An 18,359-nucleotide genomic window follows, 5' to 3' on the forward strand; every position below is an offset into this window, starting at 1 on the left:
AAGTAGTCTCTTATAATCACATGTCTAAATTCTTTCAAATTTGAAAAAATAATTATAAAGTATCCTAATTTAACTTAAATCCTAAGCCGGCCTTCGATGCAATAAAAAGTTAAAAACTGCACTGACTAACAAAGAAAATTATTTGATTCACTAATTCTCTGACTAGGTTCAATACTTCATCTCTCTAACACAATCTCTCATTTTTTACACTCTTTAAGAAAAAAATAAAATAAAATAAAATAATGGTAGCAATTATATTCTTATCCTCCTAAATTGACGAGACCCTTAAAATTATTATTAAATTTGAAATGAATTACTATTTTTACAAATCACATCAATTTAAAAAGAATAAAGAGATAGTACCTATATTATTCCTTAAAAAAAAAAATTAAAAGGCAAAAGGCAATATATACAATGGCTGCGTAAGCTTACGATGTGCTTTACCCACAAGATGCGGAAAGCCACGCAAGAAGAAAAATCCAATTCTAACGTGTGCGGCAAATTAATAATAGAAGTGCAATTTGCAACTCGGCTAAGTTGCATGTGAAGTCTAGATTTAAATAAATTTTGACAGTTGAAAAAATTATAGTACAATTTTTTTATTTTTTTTATTTTTCAAAAGTTCATATTTAATATATTCTAAAGTTTTTTTTTTATGAGAAAGAGAGAGTAAAATCAAATTGTAATCTTTTTCTAGTTACTTCCCCTCTCTCAATTTTCAAGAAGTATCCGGAAGCTTTGGTACTTTCTTTATTAATAATAGAGATATACTTACTCTTCTTGTTGCAAAGCCAGATGGCGTCCCTTCAACAAAGATCAAATAGCATAGGGTAATTAATGCTATAAGAAGAATTGTATTCTCCCAAATGTCATATAACTATTAAAATCATAAATAAATTTGAGATGATCATAATTAGATTTTGATCTAATTGTGATTTTAAAAATCACATAACATTTGAGAGGACACAATGAGAATTCTAGTCTTTCTTATAGAATTACTCAATAGCATATGTGTTTACCAAGCCTCTTGTTTCTACTCAGTTTCTTACTCTTCACTCGAAACTTAACGTGCGTTTCTTACAGTTGAGTTTTTTTTTTTTTTTTTTTTCACATGTCCACACAAGAGGGGGAGGGAAGATTCGAACTAGTGACTTCCGCTTTATGAGGCGTGGTCTCCAGCCGATTGAACTATCCATTGGAGACCCTTTACAGTTGAGTTTAAGGGGGTTGTTGAGATAGTATTTGATCATACAGATCTCACTTGCAGAAGTATATGATGACAATTAAGCTTCTCAATAAAGACTATGATCAGGATACCATTCATACGGTAGGAGAAATTGTATAGTTGAAGATAATAATTGCACAACGTACACATGGAAGACAAATACATTAGAAGATATATAGGTGGATAAGAGAGGAATATTTGTTATCATTCAATATTATAATAGAAGTTGTATGGTTGTATGGTTGTTATATAGGTAGACAGGAGAGGCGGCAATTACGTCTGTGTTTTGCTTTTTGGTAGATGATGATGATGATGTCGTTTCTATAAAAATGCTATTATCAAATTAATCTTGGCCGTCTAAATTTTAAGACAAGATCGAAATGGTTCTTCTCCACAAAGAGCACATGATCAACACGTACGTGTATGAAATAAATTAATGATATGTACATGTACGTGTGTGGTTGGGAAGTGCATTTATAGATATATATATAGATTTACCCATGTTTGTACGGGTGCTTTTAAGTGCAAATATCTTCTTCTTCTTCTTCTTTTTTTCTTTTTTTTTTTTTATTTTATTTTTATTTTATTTTTTGTTATGAGCGAAACAAATATCTAGCTACTTAATGGATGCGAAACAATACTATATATACAAACCAACATACCTCACAAATTCGCCAAAGAAATTGTCTACGATCCTAGCTTGCTTAATTAAGATCGTCACAGTACGTTATTATTGATCACCAACGTACTACTCTAGATCTCTCTTTGTCTCTCCCATTTCTTTTCCATGGAGTTGGAAAGCATGCCCCAGTTTCTTGAGAACAAGACTATTTTAGTCACTGGTGCTACTGGCTTTCTAGCAAAAGGTACGTAACGTGTAAATTAATATATATATATACCTCGATCTGAACCTCTTTCTTTCTGCATGTGTACGTGTGTATCTGTTCTAAGAGATGATTTTATTTTTACTCCGCAACGACTTTGCTTGAATCTATCCATGCACGCAGCTTTTGTGGAGAAAATACTGAGAGTGCAACCAAATGTCAAAAGGCTTTATCTTCTCATAAGAGCTTCAGATGTTGCGTCTGCCACACAACGCTTGCATAATGAGGTACGGTATATAATATCCCATTTTCTTTTTTTTCTCTGCAAGAAAGTACTAAATGCAAACAACTATATATGGGTGATATATTGGAAGATTGATATTTTCGGGGGCTCTCCTAATAAGATTATAATATAATACGATGAAATACTGCTCAATTAAAATAATCTTAAACATATGAGTTTGATTCCGGCCAATTATATATCATATGTTAACCGCTCACATATTTGACATATTTCAATGTGTGACTTAACCTTTTTACATTCATACACACACATATATATATATATATATATATACACGCTTAACAACCTCACTCATATATGAGTGTATATAAGGCCGACTCGATATATTTTGAAGCCAAATGTGACAAATTTAAGTGAAATATATATATTACTATTAATATTCTATTTTTTTATTTAAAAATGATTCTTCTCGTATTTTGGAATGCAAAATTACTATTTAAGTTTTTATATTCAAGTTTTTCTAACATTTCATTTCAATTGATAATATGACTAATCCAATATTTAATAATAGGTAGGATTTTATCAATAAAATAAATTTTAAAAATAGAAAAATAAAACCTGATTTGTCAAATGAATTATTTCCAATTCACTTTAATATTTATGATAGGATTATCTAACACTTTCAACCTGCACAAGAAAATATATATTAGTTCTTTTGTCAATTCATGCATGTATGATCCAATTGGCAGTTGAGATCAAAATCTATTGATGTCCCTTTAAATTTTGATTGGAATTTTGGCTGCTCAATGCTAATCCCAAGGCCCAAAAAATCTTTACTCACGACGTAATTGAATATTATTATTATTTTCATTATCTCCATTATTCCAAAAAATAGGACGTTTAAAGTTGATGAATAGGTTTTATTAAAAAATTTATTTAATATTATTTGAAATCTTCTATTTTTATTTTTTATTTTTTTTAACTTTTAATAATTATTTTCCAGGTCATTGGAAAGGATTTATTTAGAGTTGTCCGAGAGAAGTGGGGTGCGAATCTAGATTCATTTATATCTGAAAAGATTATTGCGGTTCCGGGCGATGTCTCTTATGAGAATTTGGGAGTCGAAGATTGTAAACGAAGAAAGGATATGTGGAAAGAGATAGACATCATCCTAAATTCTGCCGCTACCACGGCCTTTGATGAAAGGTAGTAAACAACGGATCCGGCTTCCATGCGGTAGTAAAAACTACCACATGGATGCTGTGAAATTTTGTATGGTTTACATTTTGCCACATCTTAAACAAGCAATTAATTCTATTCCATGTTTATTTGGCTATTTTAGATTGATTCACCACTCTCGTCTCTTTCTATCTATTTTTGTAGGAGGTAAACACTAGATATAAAGGCCTCAACTTATAATGCAAACCCATATCCATTTTTTTTTTTTTATTAAAACATACAAACTGGGTATGAAAAGTTGCAGAACCTCGATAAAATGGAATTCTCCTTACCCAGTTGAAGATCGAAAACAAACACAAAAGAACACAAAATAAAAACAAACAAAACCCATAAAAAAGAAGGAATTCACCTGTAATCCAAACCCATTAACCAATTTTTTTTATTTTTTATTTTTATTTTTATTTTTAAATACGAACTGGGTAAGAAAAGTTACAAAACCCAGATAAAATGGAACACAAGTGGCAACTTACCTCCATTGCCATGGGCAAGACCAAACAAAAGAGTTGAAAGTTGAGGCATTTTTATTTGGTGCTTATCTCCTACAGAAATAGAGAGAGAGACGAGAGTGGTGAATCAATCTAAAATAGCCAAAAAAAGTGGAATATAATTAATTGCTTGTCTAAGACATAGCAAAATGTAGACCATACAAAATTTCACAGCATCCATGCGGTAGTTTTTACTACTGCATAGAAGCCGAATCCGTAAACAACAACCATTTTGGTATTTTAAAATAATAATAGATTCCTAGAAAAGGATACAAAAATAAAAGAATGAATCCCCAATTGCAAGGGATCACTGTCCTTTTTTGAATTTCGTTAGGAAATAAATTAGTTACAATCTGGTTAATTTGTACTTAATTCATATAAATTAGTTTAATAAAGTAACATGTATTTTTAAGCATATATGTGAGAAGCTCAGGAGCACATGCTTTCTTATTAATTAATTCCCTATAAAAAAAACTAAAATTGAGAAACATATGCTATTAAAAAAACATGTATTTTTTGTAAGATAAGGAGCACTTACAATTTGTTTGACTGGGTCTATTCTCTTTCCTAAGTATTCTATCAATTAAATTGAGTTGAACCTTATTGAATCCAGCAAAACTTCAATTGAGTTGGATTGAACTGTAATTAATTAGCCCAATTATGAAAGCAACCAATTTTTTGAAAAAATGTTTTTATTTTATAACAACCAATCAAAAATTCATATTAAATAAATACACGATTTAGATTATTTAATGCATACCTTAAGTTAATAAGTGAATAAGTTATGTTAAAATATAGGAGAAAGTTCACATACCCCTAAAAGTTGAAATTACCACTTAATTGATAATGTCTTCTCCAAATTTTCAATTGAGACAATGTTCTTCCTAAACTATCAAAAAATTGTCAATGTCCCCATAAAGCAGCAAAAAGACAAAAATGACTTTACAATTTTTTCAATAAGACAAAAATACCGCCATAAATTTATATTTTTTTTTAAAAAAATTATTTTAAAAAACGAATTTTTATTTTTTTTTGAAAAACACTTTTTATTTTTTATTTTTAATTTTTTCAAAAAAAAATTATTATTTATAAAAAAAAATGAAAACTTTTTACCTTTTCTTTCAATTTTTAAATTTGACTACCCCTGGTTGTTATGTATATTTTTTTTTATTAATTGTATTTTCGTTATTGGGGAACATTGACAATTTTTTCTAGTTTGGGGGAGGCGGGGGGATGGGGTTTGTAAAAACACACAATAGGGAAACATTGTCCAAATTGAAAGTTTATGTGGATATTGTTAATTAGATAGTAGTTTGAGGGGTTTATGTAGACTTTACTCTAATATATATATATATATAAAATGTTTATGATCGATTAGATTGATTGAATTAGTTTACCAGTTTCAATTTTTAAAACAATATTGTTTAATTAATAATTGTTCATAAACTAGAGATGAGATGATTTGAATTATTATTATTTTCTTTTTCATTCTCTTAGATATGACGTGGCACTGGGCATCAATACATTTGGCGCTTTGCATGTTTCGGGCTTTGCCAGGAATTGTATCAACTTAAAAGCTCTCCTCCATGTATCAACCGGTTTGTCGAAATAAATTTTGCCTTGCTTATTTCTTACATGCACTGAATCTGTTTTGTATTAAAGTTTTTTTTACTTAACCAAAAATAGAAAAAAGAAAAAGGGAGGATTAAAGTTCTTGTGAAGTAAGATTGTACAAGCGGTTAACAGTTATTGGTAAAGAGTGCAGTATTTTCAATTGACAGCGCCGGCGATGATTGATGTTGTTTTTCAAATTCAGCCTATGTGTGCGGCGAAAAGAAGGGGCGCATACTAGAGAGGCCATTTCAAATGGGAGAGACGCTCAATGGAACCTCAAGATTAGATATCAAAGCAGAGAAAGAAGTTGTGGAGGAGTACCTAAACAAACTGCGACTACTAGGTGCCACTGACGGAGCCATCACATCCGCCATGAAGGATCTTGGAATTAAAAGGTTTTTATGATCGATTCTAACCAAATAATTAATTTTTTATTTTATTTTTGTTTTTAAGTTATCCTTCAAGAAAAATTATAAATAGTAATAGTCCCACTGAAACATCTTGTGCGAGAAAATGGTCGTGCACTCCAAAATGTTGTCACTCATAAGTACTTATCAACGACGACTTTTTGGTCGTTTGTTGATGCTTTAGTCGCTAAAGACCTATTCTCCTGTAGTGAAAAGTTCGTCAATAACATACAAATGGCATACTATTAATTAATAGTCTCTTTCTTCCGTGCATAGTTGATTACTTGCTTTTTGGCATTTTTGTTTTGATTTATTTTGTTATTTATTTTATTAACTGCAAGGGCAAAACTATTTGGATGGCCAAACACCTATGTCTATACGAAGGCAATGGGAGAGATGCTCTTAGGACGCTTTAGAGAGAACCTGCCCCTTGTTATCATACGTCCCACCATGATATCTAGTACTTACAAAGAGCCATTTTCTGGTTGGATTGAAGGCGTGAGGTATTAATATATAATTATATATAGTAGCTACAATTTTTAGAAAAGATCAAATATTGTTTAGTAATCAACAAGAGTAGATCAAGGAAAAAAAAGAAAGAATTGGTTCGTTCTTTCTTTTTTCATACTTAATTCATCATTGTTTACTTGTTACAGAACCTTTGACGGCGTAATTGTTGCCTACGGTAAAGGGAAATTGAAATGCTTTCTTGGCCATCGTGAGACAATCTTAGATATAGTGAGTTATATTCATTCTTTGCTATATATGCAAGTAAATTTACACGCATGCACATCTATTCGTAATTGCTTCTACGTACGCTTGTTTTTGTCCATATATATATATTTTGCTAATTAAGTAAGCTTCCAGAATTTAACTTTAAAACTCATGCAGATACCAGCAGATATGGTGGTAAATTGTATGATTGTGGCCATGGTGGCTTGTGCAAATCAGTCTTCTGAGATCATCCTTCATGTGGGGTCTTCTTGGAGAAATCCAATAAAATTTTCAAGTTTTAGAAATTTCATCCGTCGGTACTTCACTGAAAATCCGTTGGTTAGTAAAAATGGAAAATCAATCAAAGTCGGCAAGGGGATAGTGTTGAACAGTATGGCTAGTTTTCGTGCATACATGGTTATTCGATACATACTTCCACTCAAGGTTTGTCTAAGTATAATCCCATAACTAAAATTATGTACGAAAAATGAAAGCTTAATTAGTGTTTGTTTAGTTTTTGTTTTCAGTAACAGTTTTCTATTTTTAAATTTCAAAAGAAAAGAAAAGAAAACAAAAGAAATAGTGTAAAAGCATTGGGAAAGCAGCTTATTTATACAGACCACCAAAGTTAAAATAATATGTTTTTAGCCTCTTTTCAGCTTAAACTAAAATTATTGAAAAATAACATAATAAGAAAGCTCTTATGAATGGGGCTAAGCATGGTAATCAACTTGATATGTCAAAGGAAAATACATTTATTTTTGTCCAAAAAAATGTGGTAAGACCTTAATCTTGGTATCACATTGTAGAAACTTTCTGTTGCAACTGATTTGGCTTTGGAGAAAGCGACTAATTATAAGAGTTTTAAGATCACAAGTGCACGTTCTCCTCTTATTTTCTAGGTATTTCAAATAGTGAATGCAGTGATTTGCCAGTACAATTATCAGGATATGATTATTGATCTTAAGCAGAAGATAAAGTCAGGGATGCGATTGGCTGAACTTTACAAACCATATGTGTTCTTCACGGGCAGGTATTTATGACTTATTTTGGTGCTTAAACAATTTACCAATTGTTCTTTCATTGTATCCAATGATAATAAGCTTTTCATTTCCATACAGATTTGACGACTCCAACACAGAAAAGCTACGAATGGCGACATGTGAGAGTGGTGTCGATGCACATTTGTTTGGCTTTGATCCCAACTGCATTGACTGGGAAGACTACCTTTTGAATACTCATATTCCTGGCCTAAAAAAGTACGCACTAAAATGATAACTTTAAGGATTCTATGTTTTCACTATGTACGAATGATGTATTATCTTTAGAAACTTCCTTGAACTGTATTAGTTATTTATTGTTGCGTAAAATAAACGAAATTAAACTTCCTTGAACTGTATTAGTTACTGTTGTGTAAAATAAACGAAATTGAAGAATGCAAATAAAGAAAATTAATAGATTAAAATACAAGATTTATGTACTTTGACCAATGATCGATACTTATGCCCACAAGTGATGAGGTTTCCTTCATGATCAAATTGCGTAAAATTGGCTATGTAACAAGCTCTCTTCACAAAATGCAAACTTATTAAAACCCTAATTTGAGTTTAGGGTTTATATATAGAGAGAGTACTAGTGTAAATTAATATTCAAAAATACCCATGTAATCCTAAAAGACAAAATCAAGGAACATAATAAAACTTTCCAATTTGACTTGAACTTTGTAAGTAAACTAAAGGTCGTCCATAGACGTCTTCACCAGTGTAAATCATTTCTTCCTACATTCTCTACTTTGGAATGCCACTTCCTTTGCACCCATCATAGGTGCAACATACTTTTTATCCTTCTAAATTGACCTGGCTCTTAAAATCATAATTAGATTTGGAATGAATTACTATTGAATTTTGATATAATAATATTTTAAAAATCACATCAATTTTAAAAGAATAAAAAGATGGTACCTATAATTACTCCTAAAAAAAAATAAAAGGCAAAAGGCAATATATACAATGGCTGCATAAGCTTACGGTCTGCTTTACCCACAAGATGCGAAAACCCACGCAAGAAGGAAAATCCAATTCTAACGTGTACATATATATTTGGACCCTTTTTTTTTTTTTTTTTTTTTTTTTTTTAATTATTATTATTATCTCTAGAAGGAATAGACGATAGAGTTGTTCAAGAAAGAAATTTAAACATGTGATCTAGGAATACTGAAAATTAAAGTCCCATCTAAATGCATATGGTTGGATTAATGGCACTACAAGAAAATCGACATTTTATGTGGGGTTTTTTTTTTTTTTTTTTTTTTTTTTTTTTTTTTTTTTTGTCACTTTCAACAAACGTCATTAATTTGTAAGTTGATGTCGTTTATTTCTAAACAATGTAAATTTAACGTCCTTTATTTATAAAGGACAGAAAGTATAAAAATATAACGTCGTTTAGAAATAAAGGACGTTAACTGACTTTATTACATCGTTTTTCAAAATAAACGACGTCAATTATTGACGTCGTTTCTTGTAAAGGACGTGACCTTTTTAAAAATGACGTGAATTCACAACGTTTCTCTAAAGGACGTGAATAGAGAAAGGACGTGAATAATTAATGTCGCTTACAGGAATACGTGACGTGAACCTAAAATTTCGAAACACGCGCGATTATTAGTTCTGAAATTTTCAATTCCCACGATTTCTACCTACCAATTAGTTCTGAAATTTTCAAAGTTTTCCTTACTCGGTCTAAAGAGTTTAGAAATCGTGTTTTGGGCTTTATTGAGTTTGCACTTCAAAGCACAAAAACACCTGAAAAAATTAAGTGCTTGTGTAAGAAGTATTGTTTTCACAATACATTAATCCCCCGTGATGTATACAACCATTTGCTGTCGGAAAAAGGAGGGTTTTTGCAGGGTTACACAACATGGGTCATGCATGGGGAACAATATCCAAGCGTTGTTCACATCACTAACACTCTCGTTATCAACGAGCCAATACATGAAACCTGCACTAGTATGGCTTTCGAGCCAATGCTTGAAGGTTCCAGTGAAATGCAAGAACTATTGCATGACGTTTTTGCCATGCACAATAATTGGGAAGATAAATGTGGGTCTCAAATGGGTGTGGAAGCTGGAGTTGTACACCAAGAGGAACAAGGTCCTGCTCAGGATGCCAAGAAATTTTTTGACTTGTTGAAACAAATAGAGAAGCCATTGTGGTCAGGGTACACAAAACACAGCATATTTAGTGAACTTATTGATCTTTATAATCTAAAGTGTGAAGGTGGATGGAGTAGCGACACATTTACAAAGTTGCTTGGATTTCTCAAAGATATTGCCCCATCAGATGCAAAGCTTCCTAATGACACATATGAGGCTAAAAAATTCATTAAGGACTTGGGACTGGGATACGAGAAGATCCCAACATGTCGCAGTAGTTGTATGTTGTTTTGGAAGGATAACGAGAAGCTAGAAAGATGTACTAAATGCGATGCGTCGAAGTGGAAGCAAACCAAGAATGGGGGTGATGATTTGTTGTAAAAATCAAAAGGAAAACCAGTGAAAGTATTGTGGTGGTTTCCTTTGAAACCAAGATTGCAAAGGTTGTTTATGTCACAGAAGACCAATTCGCACATGAAGTGGCACGTTGATAAGCGCACAAAGGATGGGGTGCTAAGGCATCCTGCCGATGAACTAGCGTGGAAGAAATTTGATGAATGGTACCCATAATTTGCCTCTGACCCACGCAATATAAGGCTTGGCTTATCGTCAGATAGATTCAATCCTTTAGGCAACATGAGGACTTCTCACAGTACTTGGTTAGTAATTTTAGTACCGTACAACCTTGCCTCCTTGGATGTGCATGAAACAACCTTACTTTATGTTATCTTTGATTATCCCAGGCCCACGTTCACCTGGAATGAAGATTGATGTCTACCTAGAGCCCCTCATTTCAGAATTGAAGTAATTATGGGATGTCGAACTTTCGACTTATAATGCATCTTCCAAAAGTAACTTCACGATACGTGCGGCCTTGATGTGGACAATAAATGATTTTCCTGCATATTGTGATTCGTCAAGGTAGAGTACAAAAGGGCGTATTGCGTGTCCTTGTTGTATGGGTAATACATGGTCTAAGCAGTTAAGAAATGGGAAAAAATCTTGTTTTATAGGCCATAAAAGATGGTTACCAATGAAGCTAGCATAGTTTCAGAATGGATAATTAGTCATTTGATGGTACGCAAGAAATGGATCCTCCGCCTATTGTGCCAAATGGTGATGAGATTATGTTACAGTTAGAGGGAGTTGATTGGGTTGCTGATCAGCCTTATACTGCGAAAAAGCAGAATATTGGTGGGGCAGGTCCTGAAATGCCAGTATTTTGAAAAAAAAAGAGTATTTTTTTCACATTACCCTATTGGAAAGATAATTTGTTGCTTCACAATCTTGATATGATGCACATAGAGAAAAATGTGGTTGACAATATTATTGGTACGATGATATATAGGAGTCGAATTTGTTTATGTCAATTTGTAGCAAAGATATAATTGAGTTCAAAAAATAATTATCAGACATTGTGATTAGAAAACCATGTAATGAATATGTCTATATATATAGGTACATCCTTAAATGCACTCCTGGCTAAGCTCTTTGACCCACAAGTGTGGACTAATGTCTGTTTACCCCGACTTTCCTTATTTTTCTTGGCCTTGGCCTAAATATTATCAACAAGATAGTGAGAAATAGATGTATAAAAAATGGGAAACGGTACAAAATATGCATTGTTAATTACCTGCACTTTGGGATCACACCAACATTGAGCTACATTTTCAAACTCCTCACGACCTTCCATGGATGCGGGCTCTACCGACGCAATGAGACTTTGAGAAGTCTCACCAAGCTGGATGTTCAACAAATGCTTTAGTTCGTATTTATGCTCCTTCCTTCTCGTTCCGAACCCTTGGATGATTATCTTTTTGACCACTTCTGGTGGCAAGCTCGTATCAAAATAGAACTTTCTCTACAATCCAAGTAAGAATCAAAACAATGTTAGTACTACATGATCCGCAAGAAATACCTTAAATATATTTATAAAAATATTACTTACCCGCATGATTTCCCACATAGGATCTGTCTTCTCATAGGGTACTGTCCTCCAGTCTGGGTAGGGCAAAGACCTCATTTTTTAACAAGTAAAGCACTAAAGCGGGCTAATTTCTCACTACCCACTCCTATTGCTTGACCATTATTATTCAATTGAATAACCACTTGCAGCCCGTCATGCAACCCCCATATGTCTCTAGGTGAGGGCATGCTAATCGTTTGGTGAAATTCATTTTCATCAATAATTCAAAACAAAAATATTAACAAATGGTTATAATGTGTAAAATATAATTAAAACAAATTGTAAAAACGTAGGCAAACATATGCTATGCACACCTCTAGTGATTATGTCTCCCTGTTGATAGCGATGTGGCTGTGCTTATGCTGTAGGGGTGGATTGTTCCTCAAGCCCACTGGTGGAAGAGGGATGCATTTGCGCAGCATCAATTGAGTCATGTAGGTGGCCAAAAGGAGGTACATCCTGAGAAATGAAAGCTCCTGTACGTGGATCTTGCGTCTCCTCGTCCTCTGTGGCTATTGTGGACATATCTGGTACATATATTGATTGAGTTCTTATACGTTTATAAAGCCTTGGCACCATTTTATACCTGCGTAATTCAAAAAACTTGTTATCAATATAACCCAAATTATAAACAATATATTAATATATGAAGTGTTGAAAGTTGTGAAATAAAGCATAATAATACATCATCTTCGTTCGCTTGCCCTTCGCCAACGTCGTATACGTCTCTTGGTTTTGTCGTAACGACGACAACCCAGTCCGGGTTTCTTTCATCTACAACATAATATACTTGTGATGCTTGGGAAGACAATATAAATGGATCATCAGTAATCCGTTCACCTGTGTGTATTAGGTGAGTGAAATTCACAAGAACGAAGCTATATTCATCCATCTTGTATTCCCTGTTTGGGGTGATAGTCACCCAATCACACTTGAATAGCACGTAATGAGATCCATCGTAATATTGCAACTCAAACATACGAGTTAGCAAGCCGTAGTAGGTCGGGCCACGTTCAGCCAATACACTTACTCCACTATTTTGAGTTGTTTTTCCTAGATTGTTATCTCTAGTGCGAAACAGTGTGCCATTACTGACAAATCGCTTAAATTCTAAGGCAGATCTAACCGGCCCTACTGCATGCCACCTTAGCTTTTCCCCTAGTTCATTTTTGAGGATCTCATCCATGTTTCAAACATGATTGATGTTTAAACTTCATTATAATGAATGTAATTTCACAAGGAGGCAAACAATAAATTAACCATGTCTCTCTCAAGTGCGACATAACACTTACATAATCCCAGTATAAGTCTAAAAATTCAAGTGTATGCTTCTTATATAGTCTGGTGTCCAAAAGTCTATCCCCATTATTTGTTAGATGTAGCACCTCCATGTGCATCCTACATATTACATATGTTTACATCTCAATGTTATGTTGGCTCAGGGCCGGCTCAATATATTTTGAGGCCTAAGGCGACAAATTTAGGTGGAGCCTTTTTTATATTTAAATATTTAATTTTTTCGGAACAACTTGCAAAATTCATCTTTGTTAGAAGACATTTAATTTCAACAGATGCCATATTTTGTGTTGATCTACATATAATTCTTTTATGTAGAATTTAATTTACTTTATTCTAAAAATTATTTTAATGAACAACTTAGTCTTAGTTTTAAGTTCATGTAAAATTATGAGTTTAGTAACTATTTTAGGGGTACAATTAATGTAACATTCCGTTTTTCTTTCTTTTCCTCCTTAATATCTTGGAATTCAATTCTTTGTATTTATTTTTTACCGTAATTGCAGCCTTAGTTAAATAGAATTGACTAGCTTTTTTGTCATAATATTATTTTTTACCATAATTTGGGCCTTCATTAAAAAGCGTTGACTAACTTTTTTGTCAGAATTTGGGCTTTATTTATTATTATTTTTTCAAAAAAGGAAATTTAATTATACTATCACTCTTTTGGGCCTTATTTAATTGGAAGCCTTAGGCGATTGCTTAATTCGCCTAGCCATTCAGCCAGCCCTGTGTTGGCCTTACAATATAAACATATATACATTTAATCCTACTACACATAAGACAACTCACGTTCGGAACAGAGCAAACATTTCAACGTTTAGGAGGATATATCGATGTGCCTGTCTCAATGTTGTATCGTCAAGTTCGATTGTATGGACCGCTCCTCTAGAGTCATCAACACTTCTGCAAGGCCTATTGTGAATCGTTGGCGCCTTTTCCAAATACTGTGAAAAAAAATGTAAGTAATTCATCCATTATGTACCCTTTCGCAATAGACTCTTCTGGTGCAGCTTTGTTGGGAACGTTTTTCTTATATTGGTGTAGGAACCTATATATATTACAAATAAGAGTATAAGTAACGTCCTAGTTAAGCAAACCACATAAAATTTAATTACTGAATGATATATGTCGTACCTCTCAATAGGATACATCCACCAATAGTGAACCGGTCCACCTAACTTGCATTCACGAACTAGATGTACAATAAGGTAAACCATTACTGTGAAAAATCCTAGTGGGAAGATTTCTTCCAGATCACACAATATGTAGGGGATTTGATTCTCAACTCGATCCAAATCTTCTACATGAAGTATTTTCGAGCATATATCTCTTAAGAAGCAGACATAAATTGTAGTGTAGAACAGAATAAGCACTAAACCATATCCATCTATAAACAAAACAGTAAAACAAAATGGAAAACTTGTTAACACCACACAATATTAAGAACTAACTCAACTTCTTCAACAAACAAACTAGCAATTCTGCAACCAAGCGAAAACAAAGCCCATAGCAAACCTGCAGATGACCAATTATCATAGTACATAGCAAAAATCTGATGCTACTTCAAAAATATGGTATATAGCATATTTTACTCTAAAAACCCTAAATCGAAATCATGGGTTTTACCTCACAGAAGAAGAAAACCCTAAATCAAAATCCTTAGTAGTACCCCATTCTCTGAAAAATAACACGTATATATGCAATGTGGATCGAAGGATGAGAGTGGAAGAGAGAGAGAGAGAGTGAGAGGGGGATCGACAGAGACGGAGGACGCCCCCCCCCCCCCCCCACTTATTTGAAAAAAAAAATTATAAGGATAAAAAAAAATTCTAAAAAAAAAAAACAAATAATTAACCCATTGGCCCCTTCTCAATTTGTTGGCTCTTAACCAATTAATTTTTGTTCATTAACCAAATAAACCTAAAAAAAAGCTCAAATCCACAGATTTGTTGTAAACTTGTAGTCTCTAGACATCAAAAGCCGGCAAGCACTTAATTAAGGGGGGCGTTTCCAGTTTCAACACAGCCAAACAACTCAAATTTTGAAACAAAAATATTTAAAAAAAATAAAAATTGAAACAAGAATACAGAATACCTATACTCTTCTCCATCCCTCAGTCGACCCACTGCAGTTTCCAGTTTGCACACCAAATCTGACACCATGACCAAGCACTGCAGTAAGCACAATATTATCGCTTTATGACTTTTTGTTTTCAACTTGATTCTTGAACTTGTGTTTGGGCCGTTTGGCTTTCGCCTTTCTGAGGAAGGAGAAGAGTCTTGGCTCTGGGTCTTTTGCCTTTCTGAGGAAGGAGAGGAGACTACTCAGTACTCAGACTAGGAGAGCTGAGAGAGTGAAAAACAACTATTTTTTTTTTTTTTTTTTTTTTTGTTTTATGGAAGTGTCTAGACACTAGAAAAGTGAAAAAATATTGTGGATTTGTGTACTTTTTTTACTTGACTTGTCCATTGAAAAAGCTTTAAGCTTTTGACGTTTGTCCAATTATCCCTAGAGAGTGAAAGAAAAAAATTATTTTTTTGTTCTCAATATCCAAAAAGTTGATAGAGATGCTGTGATACAGTGATAGGTACAAAAAATCACAGCGATAGGTACAAAGTTTTTTTTTTAATAGGTTTGTTAATTGTTTTGTGTGTTGTGTGCAGACAAAATTTACAAAGTTTTTTTTTTTTTAATAAGTTTGTTAATTGTTTTGTATACTGTGTACAGATAAAATTTTGAAAATGGTTGATTTGATATGATTTTTATGATACAAAACAATAATTAATTTGCAACATAGAAGGGGTGTAAAATCACTCAACGCAGGTTGCACTTTTTGAGGTTAGTTTTCTAAGCTCAATTCCTAATATAAGTGGTATTGTAATTAGAATATTATGATTATTAAATTTTGTGAATATTTGTTATTATAATTTATAAGTCTAAACAATTAATTGGAGAGTTTGACATGTGAAAGCTATTATATTATATTATTCTTTATGTGAGTTCATTAATTGCTAACTTACAAATATGTTTTTCTTACTTTTCTAAAGACTCCAATATAACCATGTAAATTTATTTGTAGATGATGGGAAAGCCAAATACAATACTTGACTTTTTCAAAAGAAAAAATGCACAAAGTTCAAATGCCAATGTTAGTGATACATCGTCCCCAACTTCTGATATCATAGTTTCTGAAAATTCTTCTAAAAAATCTTGAAGAATTGACGTCAATGAATTTGATATTAGTTCATTGGAGTTTGATCCTGGATTGCGTCGTCAAATATGGGAGTATAATGTTAATCAACGGGATGAAATTCAACGAGCTTACATTCAAGCTGGTCTGTACCAATTTATCCTTGAAGAGTATCCAAAATCTAGAAATCCAAATCATCTTCGTAGCTTTCAACCTTCATGGTTCAATTTATTTCCTACATGGCTTGAATATTCGAAGAAAAAAGATTCAGCATTTTGTCTACCATGCTTTCTCTTTAATAAGCCATCTGGGCATCCTACGCAACGTGTATTCACTATAGATGGATTCAGGAATTGGAAGAAAGTTAGAGATGGAAAAAATTGTGCTTTTCTCAATCATATAGGAAAAGATCCTAATTCATTTCATAGAATTGCTGAGAGGTCATACGAAGACTTGAAGAACCAGTCTCAACATATACAAAATGTGTTTGAAAATTTCACTTCTGAACAAATTGCAAACAATCGATTGCAGTTAAAAGCTTCAATTGAAGTTGTTCGAATGCTGGCATTTCAGGGTATTGCTTTTAGAGGTCGGGATGAAAGTGTGGATTCAACGAATCGTGGAAATTTTCTTGAAATATTGAATTTGACAGTTTCATATAATGAACAAATTGCTGAAGTGATAGCTAAAGCTCCAAAAAATGCCTCTTACACATCACCAATGATAGAAAAAGAAATTTTACATATTTTTTCAACCAAAGTGAATGAGACAATTCGCAAAGAAATTGGTAATGCAAAGTTTTGCATAATTGTTGATGAAGCTCGTGATGAGTCAATGAATGAGCAAATGGCTATAGTTTTAAGATTTGTTGACAAAGATGGTTTTGTGCGGGAACACTTTTTTGGGCTTGTTCATGTCTCTAATACTGCAGCAGTAACTCTACAAAATGGTATATATTTTGTATTGTCTCAACATAAGTTAGCGATTGAAAATATTCGAGGGCATGGATATGACGGCGCAAGTAACATGCGAGGTGGGTGGAATGGGTTGCAAGCTTTGGTTTCAAATGATTGTCGATATGCCTACTACATTCATTGTTTCGCACATCGTTTGCAATTGGCATTAGTGGCCAGGCGGCATCAAAGGAAGTTATTCCTGTTCATCAATTTTTTACTAATTTGACTTTTATTGTCAATATCGTTTGTGCTTCGTGCAGTCGATTTGAAGAATTGCGGATTGCCTAAACTGCTGAAATTGCTTACCTTATTGAAATTGATGAGATTCATAGTGGAAGGGGACTTAATCAAATTAGTAATTTACAACGGGCTAGAGATACTCGTTGGAGTTCTCACTTGAGATCAGTTTCTAGCTTGATCAAAATTTTTAGTCCAGCTTGTGAAGTTCTTCTTAAAATAATTGATGTGGGAACTACTTCTTCCCAACGAGCAGAAGCAGATTCAGTTTACCAGGTGATGACTTCATTTGAATTTGTTTTCATCTTGCACCTCATAAAAGAAACAATGCAGATCACTGATCATCTATGTCAAGAATTGCAATCAAAATCTCAAGACATTTGAAGTGCCATGAATCTTGTTTCATCCACTAAAGCATATATCCAACAATATAGAGATGATAAATGGGATGATTTACTTACCAATGTGAAGTCATTTTGCGAGAAACGCAATATAGATGTCCTAGATATGAATGCTCGTTATGTTGAGAGACGAGGTCGAGCTCGCCATCAACAAGCCGAGTTTACAATTGAGCAACATTATCGAGTGGATATTTTTTGTGCCTCAATAGATTCTCAATTGCAAGAATTAAATCGCCGGTTTAGTGAGCATGTAGTGGAGTTGCTTATTCTCGGCTCAGCTCTTGATCCTCAAGCCGCACGTGAATCTTTTAGAATTGATGATATTTGTCAGTTGGTAAACAAGTTTTATCCGCAAGACTTTACTGATCTTGAAAAGGAACAGTTGGAAATAGAACTTAACCATTATA

At 33.2% G+C, this 18,359-nt stretch overlaps 1 protein-coding gene across 1 annotated transcript; it reads left to right on the forward strand.

Moving 5' to 3' along the window:
• The first annotated feature begins 1,957 nt into the window (after positions 1 to 1,957).
• LOC133878298 (fatty acyl-CoA reductase 3-like) lies at positions 1,958 to 8,027 on the forward strand. Its single transcript, XM_062316831.1, has 10 exons — positions 1,958 to 2,091; positions 2,233 to 2,336; positions 3,297 to 3,499; positions 5,515 to 5,615; positions 5,834 to 6,026; positions 6,380 to 6,541; positions 6,695 to 6,776; positions 6,930 to 7,196; positions 7,655 to 7,785; positions 7,874 to 8,027. The coding sequence occupies exons 1-10, from the start codon at positions 2,013 to 2,015 to the stop codon at positions 8,025 to 8,027; spliced, it is 1,476 nt and encodes a 491-aa protein (XP_062172815.1). The 5' UTR covers positions 1,958 to 2,012.
• The last annotated feature ends 10,332 nt before the right edge of the window (positions 8,028 to 18,359 follow it).

This window comes from Alnus glutinosa, chromosome 9 (genome assembly GCF_958979055.1).
Source record: "Alnus glutinosa chromosome 9, dhAlnGlut1.1, whole genome shotgun sequence".
Classification (NCBI taxonomy): domain Eukaryota; kingdom Viridiplantae; phylum Streptophyta; class Magnoliopsida; order Fagales; family Betulaceae; genus Alnus; species Alnus glutinosa.

Bases quoted from the DNA above. Each gene is read 5' to 3' on its own strand.
- LOC133878298 (XM_062316831.1), top strand. From the start codon at position 2,013: ATGGAGTTGGAAAGCATGCCCCAGTTTCTTGAGAACAAGACTATTTTA. The intron at 3,500-5,514 runs GTAGTAAACAAC...TCATTCTCTTAG, and splicing joins ACCACGGCCTTTGATGAAAG to ATATGACGTGGCACTGGGCA. The intron at 6,777-6,929 runs GTGAGTTATATT...AAACTCATGCAG, and splicing joins GTGAGACAATCTTAGATATA to ATACCAGCAGATATGGTGGT.